Consider the following 24,162-nt stretch of genomic DNA (forward strand, 5'->3'; position numbering starts at 1 on the left):
TTATGAACTAAGGGGGCCCAGTCTGAAGGTCAGTTAGGGGGAGATTTGGGGTGAGTGTTTATTTGTGCCCTGGGTACCCCTGGAACTATAGCAGGGTGACTGTTACCCCAATGTTTCTATATATCTGTAACCTTGTTATGAGCTAAGGGGGTGCAGTCTGAAGGGTCAGTAAGGGGGAGATTTGGGGTGAGTGCTTATTTGTACCCTGGGTACCCCTGGAACTATAGCAGGTTGATCGGTACCCCAAAGTCAGTTTTCTCATTGGCCTGATGGAGAGTTAGATGGAGAAGGAATCACTGTAGCTTAAAGGGGTGGTTCACCTTTAAGGAAACTTTTAGTATGTTATAGAAAAGCAACTTTTCAATTGGTTTTCATTATTTATTTTGTATAGTTTTTTGAATTATTTGCCTTTTTCTTCTGAATCATTGCAGCTTTCAAACGGGCGTCGCTGACCCCTTCTAAAAAGTAAATTCTCTGTAAGGCTACAAATGTATTGTTATTGCTACTTTTTATTACTCATCTTTCTATTCAGGCCTCTCCTATTCATAACCTAGTCTCTTAATCAAATCAATGCGTGGTTGCTAGGGAAATTTGGACCCTAGTTACCAATTGCAAATTGAAAGAGCTGCTGAATAAAAAGCTAAATAACTCAAAAACCTTAAATAATAAAAAATGTAAACGTATTGCAAATTGTCTCCGAATATCACTCTCTACATCATACTAAAAGTTATCTCAAAGGTGAACAACCCCTTTAATAATAAAAATACAGTAGAATTTGTGGCACCAAAACATTTACTATCAGGAAGATTTTCTTCCATTCGGAGGCTGTGTGTTTGTTAGAACATTTCTATTCCCGATCAAAGGATTCTGTGAATAACCCACTTCATTCTTACTGGAACTTTTTCTAGTCCTCTGTGTTGTGGCTTCAAATGACAAATTACAGAGACAACCAACAGAACGTTGTCTCCTTTTTCACGACTAGGGGGTTTTGGTACTTGGAAATTCGCAGGCCGGCACATCATGTGGAATGTTTTCATTCATTTCGGGATATTCAGTCAAAGTGGAAAGACGTCTTTGTCTGTTTCGGAAAAAAAGGCTTCCATAAAGAAGATCATTCGGTGAAAAGAACAGCCCGTTCCATCTTGTTAGGCATCAAGGTAGATAAGTAAAATAATGAGAGATTCAGAGCTTTCTCCCTAGTGGGGACGTTCCTTTCACCCTTAAATATTTCTAATAAAAAGTAACTACTAAAGTTATTTTTAGAGAATGATGTGTCTCACAAAATGGGCCATTATTATTATCCTCTGGTTATATAGAGCTTACACATTCCACGGGGCTTAATAGAGATTGAACATCGGTCCCTGACCTAGTGGAGCTGACACTTTAAGGTCCCTGTCACATTCACACACTCACTAGGAGCAGTTTTATCAGTAGCCAATTAACCTGTCTGTATGTTTTGGAGCGTTTGGGCAAATCGGAGTTCCCCAAAGCAAATAGTGCACTTGGTGGAATTGAAACCTAGGATGTCTCCATGGACCACCATACTGCGCCCTAAAGACCATCAGTATGTTTCTTCTGAATGAAGATCAAGGAGCACTCAATTGGTTCTGTGCTGGTCGCCGCCTTCCAAATCTTTAATAGGCTCCTCACTTCTATTATCTTTTTGGGTTGGTTGACATTAGAAGTCAAGAAAGACAATGACATCTAGAGATGGTTGTCATTAAAGGACAAGGTGATACAATCAGATTGACCTACAAGTGTTCCAGAGAATCTCCTGGTGGGTCCATTAGGTCTTTCATATGTCTGCCATAAGCCTGTATAACCTCTTGACCATTTGGCAACTTCTCCATCTTATTGCTCTGGTCCATGGACATCAGGTTCTCTGGTAGGCACTTGGAGGTCCACACTGGACTTCTACCTCCATGATTTAGAATGTGAAGGCTTGCAATGGCAATCCTGCAATTAAATTTAGCTTGAAGGTGGTGATAGCTTCAGGGTTAGCCAACAAGACTGGAGAAGTGTAGCTTGGACAGAATCATTGGTGTCAAGAACAGGCATGCCCATCTTTGAGTTCCCCCCAGTTGGGGCTATGGACATCTATGAACCTTATGGTCTACATTCTGTATTTGGTTGAATTGTTTGCAGGATTTGGTTTGACATTTGGTAGGCACTCGGAGGTCCACACTGGAATTCTATCTCCATGATCTAGTAAAAGAATGTGAGGGCTTGCAATGGCAACCCTGCATTTACATTTAGCTTAAAGGTGGTGATAGCTTCAGGGTTAGTTGACAGGACTGGAGAAGTGTAGGTTGGACGGAATCATTTGTGCCAAGAACAGTCATGCCCATCTTTGAGTCCCCCCCAGTTGGGGGCTATGGACATCGATGAGCCTTATGGTCTACATGTCTACATTCTGTATTTGGTTGAATTGTTTTGCCGGATTTGGTTTGACATTTGGTCTCTAGTGGTACATGTCTAAAAGACTGGGTAAAGTGGACATCCCTCCCCCAAAGGGAAGACCCTATAAGAATACCTTGTATACAAATGTGCCAATCTTGGGTTTAAGTCCTCAAGCCCTTACCATCCGTATAGAATGTGCATTGCTCCTTTAAAAAGTGTTGTTCAGCAAAACCCAAGCCCCACCTTAATGTTTAACCAATATCAACTGCTTAAATATTTACACCCGCTGCTTGGGGGAAGACTAACCATAATAATAATCCAATTATTACAAATGATAAAACAATAACGGGAGCAGTTTAATGGAATAGCAGCATGTTCCATTCGTCACGACATGAGGAAAATATGAAAAAATTCAGGTTTTCCCCCAGTTTCTGCCTACGATGCGGTCGTTATCTCGGCGGGAAGGCGATTAATGTCTCCGATTGGAATTATAAACCAACCTAAAAAAAAAAAAGATTCAACCCACATTTTATCTCACCGTGGAGGTGTCCCATTGCCTCCTCCAGCGCAGCCATTTGTATCCCGGCTAGTGACAAGGAATGTTTAATGCCGGCGTGCATTTTTATTTTTTAAAGAAATAAGGAAAGGAAGAGAAAAAAAATTGTTCCATAAATTTCTGCTTTCTTGGGGGGGGGGATGTGCTAACAGAGATCTGTCTTTGTAATTAACTGTAATTTAATGTGAGTGATTTGGCTTGATTATACGTTGTTCCAGTCTTCAATATTACATGCGTTTAACAGGTTTAGCTGAAATTACCAAAACATGTGAAGCTCTCATCCTAAACCCACACCTTGTCTAATGCAGATCTATACTCTCTCCACATAATTGGCACAGGTCTGATCCCCATTGTAAGCAGCAGTCCTGTCCTGCTTTATGGCAGCTGAGATTCTAGCTATCTGTATAACAGAGCATTCTGTCCCAGTGGCTGCACAGATCCTATCTGATCCCCATTGTAAGCAAGCAGTCCTGTCCTGCTTTAATGGCAGCTGAGATTCTAGCTATCTGTATAACAGAACATTCTGTCCCAGTGGCTGCACAGATCCTATCTGATCCCCATTGTAAGCAGCCGTCCTGCCCTGCTTTATGGCAGCTGAGATTCTAGCTATCTGTACCTGAATGAATTTATCAATATGTGCTCTTTATAGTGCTCTCCGCTTGTATAATGGAGCTAATCTGTAATGTTACTATGGGACTTTAGGGGTAAATGTCATTCTTTCTGTTCTCCTAACAACAACAGCCCCGGTATTCGCTTCCAGCCTGGTATCCAATAAAATATACGACTCATTGGCACGGGCTTCTGTATCGGCCGCTCTCCCAGGCGCCGCTGCTAAATAATAGAAATTCAGTCCGAAACAAATAAGAGCATTAAAGGAATAGAGGCCTACGGCTGTTCTTTGTTTCCTTTTTTGCCCTTTAACTGAGAAAACGGCTTAAAACAAACAAAACCGCAAAGGGAAGAAGACCAATATATATCAGCCGTGAGAGAGTCGAGTAGTAATAGTCCCAAGTAGTGTTATTATTATTATTATTCACCATTGGGCCGGGTTGCCTTAAGTAAACCTTAAAAATAAGCGAATGTAAAATTGATGAGGGGGCTATTCTAAGCACTTTTACAATGTTCATTCATTATTTATTTATTTCTTATTCCAAGATATTAAGGGATACATGTGCTGGTAATATGAATGAATTTTGTTACAACAGCGCCACCTGCTGGTCATTTTCCCACCAGTCTGACCAGCAAGGAGTCAAGGAAGTTGTCAGGAGAAAGAAAGAGGCTGCTCTGATGTTCTTCTGCTTAGGAAGGTTTGAGACATGTTTCTAATTTTAATCCTAACAGAAGAACATCTCTTCTCCTGCTCTCCCTGCCCTCCCCTTCATGACATCACTACAGGGTGGGTCGGGTGTGAGTCTATAAATAAAGGGGGGAACAGCAGGCCAGGCCGGGTGCAAATTGGGAGGGGGTTGGTTTGAATCAAGTGCACACTACTACTATGACCGGACATTAGAGGAACAGAAACATTTAATTGGCCAGGACAGTGGCAAATGAGCACAGAATAACTGACCAAATATCTCCTCCCCTTGCCCATCCCCCTCTCCATTCTGATTGGTTCATGCACAGCAAATGGAGTACTGCACATGCACCCATTGGATCAGATAGGCCTATCCCCTCTCGACCTCAGCATACTAATAAATACCTGGCCTTAAACAGGGCTGTATTTTCTATATGGGCACCCAAGGGTCCATACCTAGGGCAGTGGCTTAGATGGGTAGATATTGGGCGCCAATATTGGAAAAGAAATCCAAAAAAAAAAAATTATAAAAAAAAATTAAAATTATAAAAAAAAAAATAAAAAAAATATATATATATATATATATATATATATATATATATATATATATATATATATACACACTATTTCTTCTGCCTGGCCGAATTGAATCTGAATACTAATTTGCATATGCAAATTAGGTCGGGAGGGAAATCACAAGATTTTGTTGTCACAAAACAAGGAATTAAATTTTTTTTCCCCTTCCCACCCCTAATTTGCATATGCAGATTCGGTTCGGTATTGGGCCGAATCTTTATCAAAGGATTCGGGGGTTCGGCAGAATCCAAAATAGTGGATTCGGTGCAATACCTAATTTCTTCTATCAATTTTTCTTGGGTGCATAGGTGCTTTTGTAAATTTCTTCTTGAGATTCCGGTAGGCTTCTATTTACTAACTCAGCTTGAGAATAATGCAGTAATTCTACAGTGTGCCTCGTTGGATAGAATGGTTATTGCTACCGCTTGTCCCAAAATATTTAAACAAGAAAACACAAGGAAATTTATGTATTACGTTGGCCAACGACCTTTCCAAGGATCAGAACCTTTAATAAATCTCTCTTGTGTAGGTCGATTTGTTCATTTTCTAATTCGAGTTTATTCAAATTCTATGATTTTTCTCACAATTGTTAATTTGCCCAAAAACTTAAATCCCCTTTGATTATAGTACTGAAAATTCACCTGTCCAGGGTTTATCTGACAATTTATTTCATTACATTTTTTAGTTGAAAATTCAAATTTGGGAAAAACGCAAAATAAAAAAAAAAGGTTTAATAATTTAGCCCCTTAGTGTTTTTGGAAAATCCTCCTCTAAAACGCTAGTTTATTAGATCTATTCCTTAAAGTTTTTTTGGTCAAGTCTGATTTCAAAGGGGACCTTTTTTTCCCAGAAGAGGTGGCATTAAATATCTACTGATGCCATTTTGTTTTAATGGCTTCTGTAGAGCAATTAGTCGGCCCCACAATAAGTTGGACTTTGCTAACTTTTCAACGACTGGCCGGGGAAATACTTATGATAAATAACCAACATGAACTTGGATTTATCAAGGTTCCCATGGCAAACGACACTCTGGTCTGTAAAGCTTGTTTGTACATTCAGACATCTCCAGGAAAGATTTGATTGTCTCAGTACCACGTTGTCTTGGGAAGAAGGGATTTAAGGGCAATAATGAAGGTTAGGATGAGACTTACATCTAAATATTTCAATGTACAACATTCAGTTGAATAGGTCAGACAAATTGCCTCTCACTTCCCCTGGCTTTTCTGTTAATAATAGCAAATAAGAGATTTGGCCTGATCCAAGATTGAGCAGAAGATGCCACCTTCTCCACCTTTTTCTTCTGAAAATTTCATTCAAATTTTCATTGTTATTTTCAATCTTCAACTTTTTGAACATTTTTTAAAATATAATAATTTTAAAGGACAGATGAGATTCAATCAATGGAAATATGAAGAGCGTGTTCTAAATAGAAGTTTGTGAGTTTTTTGGCCAACGTTCCAGATTTGGGGTGAGTGAAGGAACTATTCTGTATTGAGTCTAATTAATTATATCATGGCTGTATATCGTTACCATTGGCTACAAAGCAGCTCCCCCCTGGCATCTGGCTTCCCTAATTCATTAGTAGGCAGTCAGATAAGCAGTGCAAATAATAATTAAAAGCTGATCCGGCACCTTCTGAAAAAGTTCTTCTCCCAGTGATACATAAACTCCCCTGCCTTCTCCTATCTGTGGATTTCATTAAGTGGGCATCAAATCAAGCCTGACAAGAGTTATGAACTGAGCGGAAAGGCAAACAGTCATGATGGAGAGAGGGAAACTATGATATTGAATTTAATAAGCAGCATATCGGCTCCTGTCAAGGGAGACACCCAGTCCTCCTACGTGTTTTATACCTCCCCACCCCACGTACCAGGTTATTGAATGCATTAAACATTATTACACATGAGGTTGACTTACATCTAGTTCTACAATAATATGAGTCCAAGCAGAGGTGAGTGACCTTAGTCCCTGCCAGTCAGCATTTGTAGGTGGAAAAGATCAGTAACTCATAAATGAACAGCAGTACTTGTAGTAGCTGTGGGATAATAATCTCTCTTGGATAGTGCTGTGGGATAGCAGGTATAGTAGGGAGAGATGGTGCCTATAGTAACAGTGGGATAATAGTCTCTGGGAAGGGAGTGTGACTGTGGGATAGCAGGTATAGTAGGGAGAGATGGTGCCTATAGTAACAGTGGGATAATAGTCTCTGGGAAGGGAGTGTGACTGTGGGATAGCAGGTATAGTAGGGAGAGATGGTGTCTATAGTAACAGTGGATAATAGTCTCTGGGAAGGGAGTGTGACTGTGGGATAGCAGGTATAGTAGGGAGAGATGGTGTCTATAGTAGCAGTGGATAATAGTCTATGGGAAGGGAGTGTGACTGTGCGATAGCAGGTATAGTAGAGAGCGGTGGTGCCTGTAGTAACAGTGGATAATAGTCTCTGGGAAGGGAGTGTGACTGTGGGATAGCAGGTATAGTAGGGAGAGATGGTGTCTATAGTAACAGTGGGATAATAGTCTCTGGGAAGGGAGTGTAACTGTGGGATAGCAGGTATAGTAGGGAGAGATGGTGTCTATAGTAACAGTGGGATAATAGTCTCTGGGAAGGGAGTGTAACTGTGGGATAGCAGGTATAGTAGAGAGCGGTGGTGCCTATAGTAACAGTGGATAATAGTCTCTGGGAAGGGAGTGTGACTGTGGGATAGCAGGTATAGTAGAGAGCGGTGGTGCCTATAGTAACAGTGGATAATAGTCTCTGGGAAGGGAGTGTGACTGTGGGATAGCAGGTATTATACCTGTTATCCTATAACCACAGTCCCTTCCCAGAGACTATTATCCCACTGTTAAACTGATATAAGAAATCATCAGCTATTAAGCCATAGTACGTATATCAGGTACATCAGATAACTTCACCCCAAATCTCATTGAAATGGCCTTTCAAGTTGGCTTTTCAGGGGTAATGCTTACCCTAAATCTTACCCTATCTGGCCTTCAAGATGGTCTTTCAGGGATATGTAGGACAGAAAATAGACGTACACCAGAAGTTTTACTCTACTTGGCCTTCTATATGGTTTTTCAGGGATATCTAGGAAAACAGACACTTAACCCAGATCTTACTCTAACTTGCTTTCATGATTGTCTTTCAGGATAGAAATTAGACATTTTTTTAGAAGTCCTACCCTAAGTGCCCTTTACGATGGTATTTCAGGGGTATGTAGGACATAAATAGACATCCACGAGAAGTCTTAACCTACTTGACCTTCCCTGTGGTCTTTCAGGGATATCTAGGAAACCAGGCACTTAACCCAAATCTTACCCTAACTGGCTTTCATGATTGTCTTTCAGGGTATGTAGGACAGAAAATAGACACCCACCAAAAGGTTTAACCTACTTGGCCTTCGTTATGATCTTTCAGTGATATCTAGGAAAAAAGACACCCAACATCTTATCCTAACTGGCCTTCAAACTTGGCATTCAGGGGTACCTTGCAGAACAAATATGCTTTCTCCCCAAATCTCACCCTAGCTACCCCTCAGGCTTTCATCTGTCACTGCCCCCAAGGGTGTCAAGCCCTACAGTCTGGGAACCGCTCAGGAAGGATTGCACAAAGCCACGGAGAACAAGTCCCACCTTTAAATGACAAAACACAGAAGCCTCTCCGCTTGTTACCTGCCCCTTTATTTTCTTCCCTTCATCTATCGACTTGTGCTAAAGCCTCGCTGTTCCTGCTGAAACTGCTCCTGTTGGCCAATTTGTTTTTATACTCCACTAAATATTTTCTTCTTTCCCTTTTTCACTCTTGTCTTCTTTCCTCTTTCTTTTGCCAGTTTTTTTTACACTTTTAGAAATCTTTTACTTTCCATTGTGGGCCTCAGATCCGCACTTTTTCCTGCAGTGCTGGCCTGACGAAAGGGCAAAAACAGTTCCGCACCTTCTTCCCCCAGTCCGACCCTGGCCAGGGGTGCAATGGCCACTCAATCACAGCCGCATCCTCCATTAGGGCTTTACGAGCGCCCCTTTTGTTGGGATACAGGAGGCGAGGGAACTTTTTAAAGCGATTAGTTCTATCTGCCCTGATCTTTTTAAAGACAGAATATTTCAAATTTGGTAAAAACAAAAAATATAACCGTTTCCTAATCTGTTACCCAATGGAGCATCCCAAGTGTTGGAGACTGTTGGTTTGCCATTCTTCCCTGTGCTCCCAGGCAGGGGCAGTCCTAAGAGTCTGAGTACCCCAGGGTTAGAGCCCTGCAGGGTGTTGGGGAACCCCCACCACTGAGCGACGCACGAACCTGGTTGATGGAAGGGCACCTTTTCAGCATCTGCAGCGTCGTGGGGATAGCCCGGCGTCTGCGAGGCGTACCGTGGATCTTAGGCAAGTTTTATTCCTTTAAAAAGTTTTTTTAAAAAGTTTTTTTTCTGCCTAGCCCACTATGGATGATGTCACTTCCCGTTTCCTACAACGGCACTTCCTGCTGTTATGGTGGTCAGTGGTGTTTGGCCGGATCAGTTTGCAGATCAGGCAGGGTGCGGGTCAAGGTAGGTAAAAATGTGGGTGTGGGTTACAGGTCCGGGTTTCAAAAATTGTTTTCCGCGGCAGGACTCTACCCAGGGTGGGGCCACTATATTAAACAGGTGGTTCACCTTTAAGTTAACGTTTAGTATTTTAATAGAATGGCGATTCAAAGCAACCTTTCATTGGCCTTCATATTTTTTTTTTTCAATATATTTGTTTTATTTTTCAGACTCTTTCCAGCTTTCAAATGGGGGGCCACTGACCCATCTAAAACCAATGCTCTGTAAGGCTACACATTTATTGTTATTGTCGTCTTTCTCATAACTCTATTCAGGCCACTCCTATTCATATTCCGGTTTTTCTATTAATGCATGGTTGCTAGGGTAATTTTGGACCCTAGCAGTCCGTCAGCTACAACTGTTCTGACTAATTTTCAAACTGGAGGCTGGTGACTAAAAAGCCTAAATAACCAAAAACCATATAATAAATAAAATATGAAAAACCCAATTGCAAATTTGTCTTAGAATATCCCTCTCTGCCATACTAACAGTTAATTTAAAGCTGAACAACCCTTTAATAGACAATGAATAACCAGTTGATTCGCATGAACTTACTGATGAGTTATCTCAGTTCCACTTTACAAAACTCTTAAGGGCCCCAGGCCACCAATGTTTTTAACTCTTAGGGGCCCCAGGACACACCAATGTTTTTAATTCTAGGGCCCCCAGGACCAACCAATGTTTTAAAACTCTTAGGGCCAGATCAACCAAGGTTTTTTAACTCTTAGAGCCCCACCAGGGCCACCCAAATGTTTTTACTTCTTTAGCGGCACCAGGGCCCACCAATGTTTTAATCTTATGCGGCCCCAGGCCTCCAATGTTTTTTATAACTTTAGGGCCACCCAGGAGCGTTAGCCAATATTTTTAGCGTGCTACAATTGAGTCACCGCTCAGACACCGATTTTTGTTCAAAACTCTTAGCACACACACACCGGCCACCCAATGTTTATCCTACTCAACTCTTAGCGCGGTCATCTTAACACTCAGTTCATGCGCCACACATACATGTTTAGACTTCCTGTGACACACACGCAGATATAACGTCTATTTATCCCATACATCCTCGTGCGTTATGCTTACAAAGACTCTCCATCCTCGCCATGGCACTCTTGCGTGAAAAGCGTCCCAGCTCGTCACTGAGGAGAACGTGGGGTTACCCAAAAAAAACCTAGGACATTCTCTGTCCAGCTTAGCTCATTGGCCAATATCAAGCTCCTTCATATACTAAATGTCTGGTATAGTGACAATAGGCTGGTGGGAAGTGGATGGAATTCCAGTGTTAAGAAAGGGGCCTTGGACTTGAATGGAAATGCTGTTACATTGTGGCCTATGGAGTAAAGCAATATTCTAGTTCCCTCCAATCATTAGAGATCAGTATGTGTCCCTATGTCTTTCAGCCCCGTCATGTACATATTAATCAATTAACCCTGCAGAGATATTAACCCATTCCCTTCTTCAACTAAACCCCTGTATCAGCACCACCACCCAGTTTTACCCTCACACAACCGCTCAGTCATCTTTAGTAGAACGAGGCACAGGAGCCCCTCCCTCAATATTCACCATAGGGATTAAAGAAAAACACAGAGACATATTTATGGAGAAACCTGGCGGTGAGCACAGGATTTATTACAATTAATAGGCAATTTATGTTTGGGCCTCCCTAACAGTGGATGATCCAGAGGAAGGAGAAAAACCCTAGAGTGCTATGGGGGCCAATCTGCACTGAAGGTAAAAATTCCTTCCTGACTCCTAGAAACGGCAGTCGGTTCTACACCCTGGATCATGGCTAGACCCCCTACCTATACACCCCCACCTCCTATTCACCCCTCACCTATACACCCCCCCTCAACCTTCTCCTATACACAACCCCCTACTCTCCCTCCTGTACATAACCCCCTACTCTCCCTCCTGTACACAACCCCCTACTCTCCCTCCTGTACACAACCCCCTACTCTCCCTCCTATACACAACCCCCTACTCTCCCTCCTATACACAACCCCTACTCTCCCTCCTATACACAACCCCCTTCTCTCCCGCCTATACACAACCCCCTTCTCTCCCTCCTGTACATAATCCCCCACTCTCCCTCCTGTACACAACCCCCTTCTCTCCCTCCTGTACATAACCCCCTACACACAACCCCCTACTCTCCCTTCTGTTTATAACCCCCTACTCTCCCTCCTATACACAACCCCCTACTCTCCCTCCTGTGCACAACCCCCTACTCTCCCTCCTGTACACAACCCCCTACTCTCCCTCCTATACACAACCCCCTTCCTTCCCTCCTGTACACAACCCCCACTCTCCCTCCAATACACAACCCCCATTCTCCCTCCTGTAAATAACCCCCACTCTCCCTCCTGTATACAACCCCCTACTCTCCCTCCTATACACAGCCCCCTACTCTCCCTCCTGTAAATAACCCCCACTCTCCCTACTATACACAACCCCTAATCTCCCTCCTGTACATAACCCCCCACTCTCCCTCCTGTACATAATCCCCTACTATCCCTCCTGTACACAACCCCCACTCTCCCTCCTGTACACAACCCCACTCTCCCTCCTGTACACAACCCCCTACTCTCCCTCCTGTACATAACCCCCACTCTCCCTCCTGTACACAACCTCCTAATCTCCCTTCTGTACATAACCCCCTACTCTCCATCCTTCACAGAACCCCCTAATCTCCATCCTTCACAGAACCCCTAATCTCTCTCCTGTACATAACCCCCACTCTCCCTCCTGTACACAACCCCCTACTCTCCCTCCTGTAAATAACCCCCTACTCTCCCTCCTGTACATAACCCCCTACTCTCCCTCCTGTACACAACCCCCACTCTCCCTCCTGTACATAACAGACAGACACACACAGACATACGCTCTCGGGATAGGTAGGTTGGAAGGAAAGGATTTAGGCCGTGGTGGAGGGTCGGCGGCAGCAGGTGAGTCTTTGGGTGGAATGCTGAAAAGAAAAGATTTAGAAAATGTTAAGACAAACACTTGTTTCTTTATGATATAAAAGGCTCAGTGTTGCTTTAAGAGCGCACTATTTGTTGGGCCTGTGGGGACTGTTTGGGTCTCTCTACACATGGAATGCCAGGGCCTCTTATGAATCTCAGGATTCGTACGATTTTCCGAACGTGTGTGGCGTGTGCCGACATCTTTCGTCCGGCGGAGCCCACGGCACATTGTAATCGGATTGTTCGGCCATACGCCCGAACAATCAGATTGCCCCCGATATAGCCATGTTTGTTAATGGCATATCGGGGAAAGATCCACTTGTTTGACGATGTGGCCAAACGATATGGCCACCTTTACACCCTAAAGGCAGCCAAACATTGGTCTATGGGGTGCGCCCTCAAAGTGATCAGCCTGCGGGCTCAACAGACAGGGTGTATGACTTCCTTTCTATTGTTCTGATTGAAAATGCTCAGAAGAGCAGGAAGTAAAGTGGAGCTGCATTGGACAACATGAGGTATCTCTAGAAGAAGGTTAATTGTCAGTAAATTGATACATTACCCAAACCCTGCGGAGCCTCTTCATTATGGCCTTCTTGACCCGTTTTCGGAGGGTCGGCCTTTCTACCACCGGTGGATCTTCGATGGTCACTTCCACCTCAGGAGCTTGTTCTTTAGCTGCTTCCTCTTCTTTCTCCTCCTCCGGTGCAGGAGCCTGTTGTTCCCAAGGGTCTCCCTCTTCTCTCTCCTCCTCCTCCGTAGGAGCTTGTTCTTCTCCAGTTGCTCTGTCCTCTCTCTCCTCCGCAGCAGGAGCTTGTTCTCCAGGAGCTCCCTCTTCTCTCTGCTCTTCCTCCTCTGCTGCAGGAGCTTGTTGTACTCCAGGAGCTCCCTCTTCCTTCTCCTCCTCCACTGCAGGAGCTCCTTCCTCCTCTCCCTCAGCTGCAGGACTTGCCTTTTGTTCCTCACTAGATTTGAAGGGAAATAAATGTCATTATTGTCATTATTGTAAAGTGGCAGTAAACGTAATTGAAAGTATTTAGTGCAAAATACATACCCAGCAGCCTCCTGCAGCTTCTGCTCCCTCTCCCAGAGCGTCATGGCAAGCTGGTGAAGGTGCCATTGGATAGTCTGCGGGTGCAGGGGAGGCACAAGGATAGGAGCAAAGGGGAAAGAAAGGAGACAGTTATGATTATGTCTGTATATGTGCTGCTAATAGTACCTTTATACGCTGAGGGCAGTGAGGGGGTGGGATTCCCATGTGATGGGGGAACTTACATTCTGCAGCCGCAGATACTCGAAATGCTGCCCCCATCTCCAGTGTTCCGATGATGCTTCCTGTGGAAGGAGAGAGTCAATGTTAATAATAGAATTATTATAGAGACACACAGTGAATAATAACCTCTCCTATAATAATAATAATAGTGACACTTACAGGAGGCAGCAACTCCTCACTGTAGAGGGCGACACACTCCCTCTCGAGCACTTCCTGTAACATAAAGAAAGTAGTAGTGTTACACAAGAGCTGGCAATCTAATATCATTTATTCTCTATTTATCTAGACATCTGTTGTGCATTACATACCAGATAATCGATCATCACCCAGTACTCGTAAATGTTGTCTCTGTGCGTCGTCCTCGGGTCGATGTAATAGAGAAGAAGAAAGTCCTCTCTGAAAAAGAAAAATATCACTGAGCGTTAATAAAAACATTTTCCAGCCTTATTGCCCTTGCACTTACCCCTGGGGCAATAGCAAATGATTCCCAACATGTAATAAGAGCATTTATGTTTTACTTACAGGACGACGTTCTTGCCGTAGTGGACCCGGTAGTGATGTTCTGCGGGAAAAACACATTTATGTTAAATACTGAGCTAAAGGGGGAAAGGAATTCACATGTAATAAAACGTAGGAACTGATAAATAAAATAGGATTTTACCGTAATAAGAGGCAAGGGCCTTAAAGTCTGTGTCTTCCTCCCTGAAGTCCTCCAGGACGACGTACAGCGGCTGTAAGTGAAAGGAAAGAGCATTAGGGACAGAATACTAAATGGCTCTAAATGCTGCTCACAGTCAGTCTGAATCTGAGGAGAATAGAGACAGAAAAGGGTTTGGGGTTTCTATGGGGCAAACATTCCAGGAATAAGGTGATTTTATTCTGAAAAAAGGAAATAAATATAGTGGTTGTTTTTCCTGGATGTCAGTTCTACCCGCACAGAGGCAAATGGTATGGCAGCTCCCACCTGTATGTATAAAAGGAAGCAGTGCAGACAGACAGACAGACAGCTGCTTAAGGAGAGCTTATATAGAAGAGTGAAAGGGAAACAGCAGTTCAGATGAGAGAGGATTTATTTTACACTGAGGCATTACCAGGAGAGATGTCTTGATCGTAAACTCCTCCATCGTCGACAACCTAAAGGGACAAATGGACACAATCAGGCAAAATGAAGTCACGGTTACAGGGTTTGTTCACCTTTAAATAAACGTTTAGTATGATGTAGAGAGTGATATTCTGAGACAATTTGTACTTGGGTTTCATTTTTTATAATTTGTGTAATTTCTGAGTTATTTAGCTTTTTATTCAGCAGCTATAAAACAACTTTAATGAAGACCAATTGAAAAGTTGCTAAGACTTAGCCATCCTATAACATACTAAAAGTAAACTTAAAGGCAATTATTTCCTTCTGTATATTCCCCTATTTGTGTTATTAATGCTGCTGATAGCGATGGATTGGCTTCTTATAAATCCCATATACAGTAACCGTATGGGCTCATATGCACAAAGCCACGTGGGACCCCCCTCAAGTGAATTTAGGGCAGATTTGCTGAAGAAGAAATCATGTGCTGAATCAGTTGAATTTGCAAGATTTACCTCTTCAAGAAGATTCTCTGATGTTAAAAAAAAATAGGGGGCGGCCCAAGGCCGGGGCACCCCAAGGGGGTCTCCCTAAGGAACCCCTGGCTCTCTCTTACACTGTTCAGGTGAAGATGGATGTGACTGAACAACGGAGAAGCCAAAAATAAACCCAGGTGTTATCAGGCAGGTGTAACAGCAAAATCACAGTCCAAAAAAGCAGGAAAAGCTCTGTAGCAATCTGTATAGAAAAGAGAATAAAAAGGCAAGTTAATGAATTTAGCGCTTAATATTTCCTATATAATACAGAGGAAGGCAGAGATCTATTGTCCCCTAAACTTGAGCTTTGTCAGGTCCTGGTCCCTTTTGTTTTTTTTATTGTAGTAAAAGTTATTTGTCAAATAACCCCAGAGGGAATATACACTTAACCCAGAGCCAACCAACGGACTAAACCAACTGTCAAATCCCTATGGGTAAAGTCACCTCTCTTCTGTGGAACCTGCTGTCCCTCCCACTCATTTACTATCACCCCCTACTGTCCCCATGGCACGTGCCACTGCTTTCCACCCCTAGTTACAGACTGGGGGGCACCAACTATCTAATTTTTCACTAATTTAAGGGATATTTGGCAAAAAAAGTCTTGGAGAGAATATACAGTTAACACAGAGCCAACCAACGGACAAAACCAACTGTCAAATCCCTATGGGTAAAGTCACCTCTCTTCTATGGGACCTGCTGTATGTCCCTCCCGCTCATTTACTATCACCCCCTACTGTCCCCATGGCACGTGCCTCTGCTTCCCACCCCTAGTTCCAGACTTGGATAAAGGGAACATGTATTTAGCTACAATGTTGGTACATAAGAGCAGGGCTGGGGGCAGATACCAGGGGGCAGAGGGGTAAATCTCTAAGGAGCCTGTCAGTACTGGGAACACAAATTAAGCAGCTTATGGTGAGGTACAGGGGTCCCCAAATGTTCCCTTCATTAATAAATGTGAATATTTGCTGACAGTCCTGTATAACTGCCAAATCCTGGTCTGTGTCTCCCAACCAGCACTAAGATTAAAGGCTCCTCCCAAGCACATTTTAGGGGAAAATTCTCTAAATTCACTAAAATCAGTGAGAAGTGCGACACCCACTAGTCTGGGGGAAAAACATTGCCCAAATTCCTGCCTCTTTTTGCACTAAAATAAAGTTTTTTGGCAATAAATCTCCCAGAGGGAAAGTCCACTTACCTCTCACCACAGGGCCAACCAACGGACTGAACCAACTGTCACAACGCCTGAGTGAAGTCACCTCTGTTCCCTGCTCTTAAAGGGGAAGTGTCCCCTTTTGATGAGTGAGGTTTATATGGCATTTATTTCTAATTAGATGTGCAGTACATACACAGCCTATTAAGTACACTGAGCATTGCTTTGTATGTGTGGCCTATTGAGTCTGTTGGATCCATTCATTCATCAGCCAGGGTTCTAATCAGTGCTGCTGCTGTTGTTCATAGCACACAAATTATATATGCATTTATCCAGCACCCGTAGCGGCTATATCCTCTTTGTCTATTAAACTCCCACCAATCCAACTATAATTAGGCCTTTGGGTTCTATAGTCGCTCACCGTTCAATCCACGTGGCCCTGGTGCTCTTGGGCCGAGCCCTACACTTATGATTTCAAGTTAATCCCCCGCACACAGGCCATCCCGACACTCATTTACAGGTAAAATATATGGATTGGCTTAGCCGATTCGTGGTCTGACTCGGGGGCTGCTGCCCCAAGTCTGTCGCTAAGGGAAACAATTTCACCAAGTGTTGGATAAAAAAGAGTGTTAACCGTAGGTTAAGGATCGTTCAATTCAGCATCGGTTTAAAAAAAATATCCATCTTTATTATTTCTTTTGTTAAAAATCAGCATCCAAGGTCTAACGCATTTCGCAACAACGTACTTCTCAGAGACCTCAGTATCCATTATACCACCATGTGTCTTATACCCAAGAGAAAACCCCTCCCAAGGAACTTGTCATATCAATTAACATAGGCAAAGTTTCCGCACACCAGAGTGCTTTAAAATCCAAAATCTTTATTGATCCATAGTAATGGGCACACAGCACATCTAGCTTGACGCGTTTCGGGCACAGACGGCCTTAATCATTAGCATGTCCGTTATTATGGAACAATAAAGATTTTTTTATTTTAAAGCACTCCAGTGAGCAGAAACGTTGTCTTTTCTTCTTCCTATTCAGTGAGGCGTGGGACGCCAAGAGAATCCAGCGCCCAGAGACAGATCCATGGGCCGCCTGTATTGCAAAGAAGGCTAGCGGTGAGTCAGAGCGGTATTTTCTATTCTATTTTCTATTCTATCAATTAACATGGCAATTATCAATACATTGAAAAAATGGTTAAAAAAAATCTAGACTTCATAGTAGTGATATGCGTGCCGGCCCAATACCTGCTGGACCCGGTTCAGGTCGACCCCGCACCCCACCGACCCCGATCCTCAACTTCAACTGCCGGCTTCTGGCTTTATATCCCCTGCGCCTGCTCACCCCGCCCTTTTGTGACATCATCAGCGGGTTGGGTCTATAAAGGGAAGTCAGAAGTCAGGCTCAGGCGGGCGCGGAGAAAAACCCGACCCGCACATCACTACACTACTTCATATTAGTTAAATGTATCATAAAGTTCACAAGTTGCAAGTTCATAAGTTACAAATTGTTACAAAATTTCCTGTTGTAAAGCAATCGTGTTTCTTTTCATTAGAGGTTTTCTACTTTGCGATATAGTCGCTCTTATATAACAGATTAGGTGCTTAATTTCATATATATATATATATATATATCTTCTAAAAAAGAACCACACTCTCAGGGAGTAAACGATTATAGATAGCTTTAATGCAGGTTACAGACTAACGTTTCGGCCCAACAAGGCCTTTCTCAAAGTGCTAACATAGTATTAAAACGAGCCTTATATCTATGTACTGGCTGGAAAAACAGCAGTCACAACTATGACGTGAGAACTAAGCAACTGCCTATTGAATACATCACATTAAGTACATAAATAGTGTAAACCAGCCTCACAGTAAGTTTAAATACCAACTTTAGCTTATATATTAAATGTGTCGTTTAACAACAGCATGGGATGTGTAGTTCAGCAACAGCATGGGATGTAGATAATTAGATGCCATAAGGTATATAACTTGAGAGTGCAGTGATGGAGCTTAATAGCTGCTGAGAGAAGCATCATTATTGGGGTGTATATAGGGAATGGACAGGGAGGCTGATAATATCATATTCAAAGGAAGTCACATTAGTAACATTTGTAACACATTATGTTCACTTCGGTTAACAATCAACTACATAGTGTTACTTAATGGTTTGTTTTTAACCCTTTTATTGATAATCAAGTATGTGAGTATGCTGAAGTGTGTAAGGTGATAACACACTGATGCATACATCTTAATGACATGGTTTACACTATTTATGTACTTAATGTGATGTATTTAATAGGAAGTCGCTTAGTTCTCACGTCATAGTTGTGACTGCTGTTTTTCCCGCCAGTACATAGATATAAGGCTCGTTTTAATACTATGTTAGCACTTTGAGAAAGGCCTCGTTGGGCCGAAACGTTAGTCTGTAACCTGTATTTCCAACACTCTGACATCACTATCGATTTTCAACTGACATCATCAGAAGGAGCATTGGGGCTTCAGGTAACGGGGTTGTCCCATTCCTGACTAACTCCCATGTTTCTGCTGTATTATTATTATTTTATTATTATTAACATGTATTTATATAGCGCCAACATATTGTGTAGCACTGTAAAGTAAATGTGATTATACAACTAAATCACATGAATTATATACATAGAAAATATGGAGTTCCATAAATCACAATCAATACAGGTACAAAAGGTGAGGAAGGCCCTATGCATAAGAGCATACACTCTAAAGGGAAGGGAGTAATACACAAGGTGTGGGAGTGGGCTAGATCGAATTAAGTGGGTGAGAAATGTGGTACTGTATGTGGTGTTGCATTTGGTAGTTAAGCAGAGTGAGGGGAGGCTTCTCGAAAGAAGTGCGTTTTAAGAGATTTCTTCAAAGCAGAAAAGTTGGGAGAAAGTCGGACAGACCGTGGGAGAGAGTTCCAGAGGAGGGGTGCAGCCCTTGCAAAGTCTTGAATGTGAGGAGGTAATGAGAGAAGAGTTGAGGAGCAGGTCAGTAGAGGAGAGTAGTAAGCGGTTGGGTGAGTATATAGAGATGAGTTCAGAGATGTAGGGTGGGGCAGAGTTATGAAGTGCTTTGAAGTCAGGGTCATTAATTTGAATTTGATTCTGAAAGGTAGCGGATGCCAGTGCAGGGATTGACAGAATGGCGAGGCAGAGGAGGAGCGGTTGCTGAGCTGTATGAGCCTCGCAGCAGTGTTCATTATGGACTGGAGAGGTGACAGTCTCTGGAGGTGAAGGCCAATTAAAAGAGTTGCCGTAGTCTAGACGTGATATGAAGAGAGAGTGAACAAGGATTTTGGCAGCATCTTGGGTGATGAATGATCGTATTTTGGATATTTTTTTATGTCTGGACATGATTTAACAAGTGACTGGATATGAGGAGTGAATGACAGGGCAGAATCTAGGATAACCCCAAGGCCTGGGGAGACAGAGTGATAGTGGCATTGTTAGCTATGATGGATCCTTTGGGATGTTACTGGTGTTAGTTGGAGGAAAGAGAACCATTTCAGTTTTAGAGAGGTTTAATTTAAGGCAGCATTGTGACATCCAGGTAGAGATAGGCAGGAGGAGACGCGAGTTAGGAGTTCTGGGTTGAGATCAGGAGATGAGAGATAGATCTGAGTATCATCAGCATAGAGGTGGTAGTGGAAACCGTTCGAGTTGATTAATTTGCCGAGGGAAGAAGTATAGAGGGAGAATAGTAATGGTCCCTGGACAGATCCTTGAGGATCCCCAACAGAAAGAGGTAGGGGAGAGGATGATACTCCGTTGTAGGAGACACTGAAGTAACGATTAGTAAAGTAAGAAGAGAACCAGGACAGGGCTGTGTCACGAAGGCCAAGTGAATGGAGGGACTGGAGGAGGAGAGGGTGATCTACAGTGTCAGATGCAGCTGAGAGATCAAGTAGTATTAGTAGTGAGAAATGATTGTTGGCTTTAGCGGTTAAAAGGTCATTAGTTAGTCGAGTCAGTGCAGTTTCAGTGGCGTGTTGTGGCTTAAAACCAGATTGTAGGGGGTCCAGCAGGTTATTGTCAGAGAGGAATGAGGTTAGTCGGTTGTAGACTAGGCGCTCAAGTAGTTTATGTATCCCACCTATTCTTTATAATAAAGTGTAGGATATTGTGTGTTTACCATGTATGCGAGAATTCAAATGTCAACGTCAGGGTTGCCAGGCTGGTAGTTTAAAATTAGACCTGGCAACCCTGCATTGAGGGAAGAGTAATGTATGATGGAAGAGTACTGTATAAGGGGAAAGTACTGTATGAGGGGAGAGTGCATTACGAGGGGAGAGTACTTTATGAGGAAAGAGTACTGTATGAGGGGAGAGTATTGTATGAGGGGAGAGTACAGATGAGGGGAGAGTGCAGTACGAGGGGAGAGTACTGTGTATTAAAGTAAGGATATTGTGTGTTTACCGTGCGTGCGAGAATTCAAATGCCAACGCCAGGGTTTCTGGTGGTTTATAATTAGACCTGTCAACCCTGCCCGACGCGTTGAGGGGAGAGTAATATATGATGGAAGAGTACAGATGAGGGGAGAGTACTGAATGAACGGAGAGTACTGTATGAGGGGAGAGTATTGTATGATGGAAGAGTATTGTATGAGGGGAGAGTAAGGTTTGAGCATGAAGAGGAATCCCACAAATAAAAATTTGTCGCCCTTAATGGAAAGCAATCAGGCGAGAACAAAAGGGGGTTAGAGATAGGGCTGCCGAGAGAGAGAGAAGTGGGTACTTATGGCCTCCCACTGAGAGGGCATTGCTGTCAGGGCTCACCGTTCCTCTACAGCGCCGCTTCCAAGATGACGGCACCCATAGCCACCACGTGGACAACAGCCTAGTGACGCCGGCAGTGTCATACTGGCCCGGCGGGAAACCGGGAAAAAACCCGGTGGGCCACTGACCCTCATGGGCCCCCGCCGGGCCAGACCCCTCTTCTGATATAGGAATTCGAAAGAAAAAAAGTATGCGCCCGCTGTTCGCGCATGTTCGCTGTGTGCTCATTCATGCGTGTGGCCCGATCGGCACCTCACAGTAGGGGGGCCAGAGGTCCCGGTGGGCCCAAGGCCCCCCAGTCCATCCCTGGACGCCGGTGTGCAGATGTGTGATGATGTGTCTGGTGCCAAAATATAAAATAAAAGGACACCAAGGTCACGGGTTCAATGCCCGATTGTAGGATTTGGCTACTTCATTCCTGGCTGTTTCTATTTTCCTGTGATTGCTGATTATTGGATTTTTCTATTTTGATTATTGCCACCAGCCTTTTGAACTATTGCCTGTATCTTGACTAGGTTTATTCTTGATCCCTTCTGTACCGCGATCTTGGACTTTAACCAGAAGTTTCCTCCTAGGACCGGACTTCCCCCGCTGAGAGCCGATAGGCCCCCGTGACAATTGCACCTTCACAGCAATGACCTTGGGTGCCGCTGGCCAGGCTTTGGGTGTACAGAACGTTCAAGCAAGAGATGGGTTAGAATTATCTTCGTTATCTTATTATTCTTTGTTCAAATGTATTCTATTTATAAAACGTAAAGGAAATCAATGAATTGTATATGGAGAGATTGAGACAGATACATTGAGAGAGAGGGATCATATGAGATGCATAGATAGAAGTAGACTGGTGAATGGTGGATACAGACAGATAGAGAGAGAGGGAGATAAAAAGATAGATCCTGTAGTAGGAGGTCCAGCTTTTGTTCAGCCCCCCCCCCTTTAGTTCATAACAAAGTTCCAGATGTAGAAAATATCAATGTCTATCAGCCATGGTTTCAAACATTAGACCCCAAATTCCACCCTAAAAAACCATCATAGAGTTTTGTATCCAGGGCATTCTTCCCAAATCTCACCCTAACTGGCCCCGATGGCCTTCAAGATGATGCTTCAAGGGTATCTAGGACATCAAATAGACACTTGACCCACATTTTCCCCTAATTGGCCTTCATGATGGTCTTTCAGAGGTATCTACGATATAAGAAATCATCAGCTATTAAGCCATAGGGGCAAATTTACTAAAGGGCAAAGTGGCTAATGCTGGAGAAAATTCACCAGCGTGACGTCATTTTGGCACTTCGCCAATTTACTAATGGGCACCGGCATAATTAGGCGATGGACTCTAGCGCAACTTCGCACTCTAACGGCAGGTGTGTTTTCGCTCAGGCGAATGAGCGTTACTACGCGAATTCACTGAGTTTATGTTTTTACTGAACGTTAACTCTATCACCAGACTTGCCTTCGCCACCTCAGACCAGGCGAAGTGCAATAGAGTAGATAGGACTTGGTCCAAAAAAAGTTGAAAAGTTTTATAAGTCCCAAAAAACATTGGCGTCTTTTCCTTTTTACAAGGTGATAGGCTAAAAGAGATTGTACATTTTTTTTTTGGTACCCTCCTTTCCCCCTATATTTCCTTACCAGGTCCGGACTGAGATTCACAATAGGCCCTGGCATTCCAAGTACACAGAGGCCCAAGCAGCCCCCATCAGCCACTAAATAGTCACTGTCTATGGCAACTTACAGCAGCCCCTCTGGCATTTGCCAGAACCAACAGATAGTCAGTCCGGGCCTTACATATGGCACATAAACTATACTGTGGGCTCATGTGTAGGGCAATATAACAACTTTATTTTATTTCTTAAGGTTTCCCTGGGCTTCTGTAGTGTAATGTATTTGCTGCAACATATACGTCCATTGAAATTTAACTTCCCGCCATATGCAAATTATCTAACGCTAGTGCAACTTCGCTATGCCTGCCGTAGTAACAGCGAAACTTCGCAAGTGTTTGGCGGTGGGCAACGAAACTATCGCAACTTGTGAATATTTTGTCTGTCTGTGTGAAGTTGCGCCTGGGAAGTGGGTGGTGAAGGCGATGAAGCGTCTCTGGCGATTTTCGCTTGCCGTTGTGAATTTTCCCCCTATACTGTAACGTAGAATATCTAAGGACATCAGATAATTCACCCAAATCTCACTGAAATGGCCTTTTCAAGGTGGCTTTTCAGGGTAACTAGGTCAGTACGCTACCTAAATCTTACACTAACTGGCTTTCATGATTGTCTTTCAGGGTAATGTTAGGATGATAGCACCACCAAAAGGTTAACTACTTGCCTTCAAGATGATCTTTCAGTGATATTTACGTAAAAAACGCACCAACATGCTTAATCCGTAACTGGGCGTTCAAACTTGGCATTCGGGGCTCTTAGGAGAACAAATATGCTTTCTCGCCCAAATGCTCACCTAGCTTACCCTTCAGGTTTCATCTGTCACTGCCCCCAAGGGTGTCAAGCCCTACAGTCTGGGAACCTCAGATAAAGAAACCCAACACAACCTTGCCACACACACCACCATCGGAACCACAACGCGTCTCTGAGCAACGTTTGCACGGATAGAAGACTAAAAGCTCATTAGAATCTCTCGGGCAGAATAATTATTTCCACGTTATTGCCGTGTGATTATTGAATGGGAGTCCATAGAGCAGACTGACGAGGATTCACTTCTATCAGCAAAGGACACATTTTCTCCTCCACAATAAATGGGTTTGTTTGTCAACTGTAACACACTGGCACGAGGGACTATAATTTATCTGCCTTTTACACCAATGGAGCATCCAAGTGTTGGAGAGCTGATTGGTGCCATTTTCCCTGTGCTCCCAGGCAGGGCAGTCCTAAGAGTCTGAGTACCCCCAGGGTAGAGCCCTGCAGGGTGTTGGGTACCCCCCAAAAAACAGCGAACCTGTAGGATGTAGGAAGGACTTTCAG

General features: G+C 43.4%; 2 protein-coding genes across 7 annotated transcripts in view; one reads left to right on the forward strand and one right to left on the reverse strand.

Moving 5' to 3' along the window:
* The window catches only part of LOC121393056, a 1,743,327-nt gene that overhangs the window by 80,819 nt on the left and 1,638,346 nt on the right, over positions 1-24,162 (forward strand). For 4 of the 6 annotated variants that reach the window (XR_005966023.1, XR_005966022.1, XR_005966021.1 and 1 more), the window contains exons 3-4: positions 17,438-17,514; positions 21,766-21,883. The exons of 1 other annotated variant lie outside the window; for it this stretch is intronic. The gene's annotated coding sequence lies outside the window, so the exon portion shown is untranslated. Of the gene's footprint in view, positions 1-17,437; positions 17,515-21,705; positions 21,884-24,162 lie in introns of all 6 variants that reach the window. One more of the 6 variants, XR_005966025.1, reaches the window with a different exon arrangement.
* On the reverse strand, positions 12,181-15,643 carry LOC121400992 (cilia- and flagella-associated protein 251-like). Its single transcript, XM_041585368.1, has 10 exons — positions 15,224-15,643; positions 14,722-14,764; positions 14,292-14,361; positions 14,153-14,192; positions 13,939-14,026; positions 13,790-13,843; positions 13,633-13,692; positions 13,412-13,485; positions 12,920-13,322; positions 12,181-12,362 (listed from the first exon to the last, which is right to left on the reverse strand). The coding sequence occupies exons 2-10, from the start codon at positions 14,752-14,754 to the stop codon at positions 12,312-12,314; spliced, it is 873 nt and encodes a 290-aa protein (XP_041441302.1). The 5' UTR covers positions 14,755-14,764; positions 15,224-15,643; the 3' UTR covers positions 12,181-12,311.

The sequence above is a fragment of the Xenopus laevis genome, chromosome 3L (genome assembly GCF_017654675.1).
Source record: "Xenopus laevis strain J_2021 chromosome 3L, Xenopus_laevis_v10.1, whole genome shotgun sequence".
NCBI lineage: Eukaryota > Metazoa > Chordata > Amphibia > Anura > Pipidae > Xenopus > Xenopus laevis.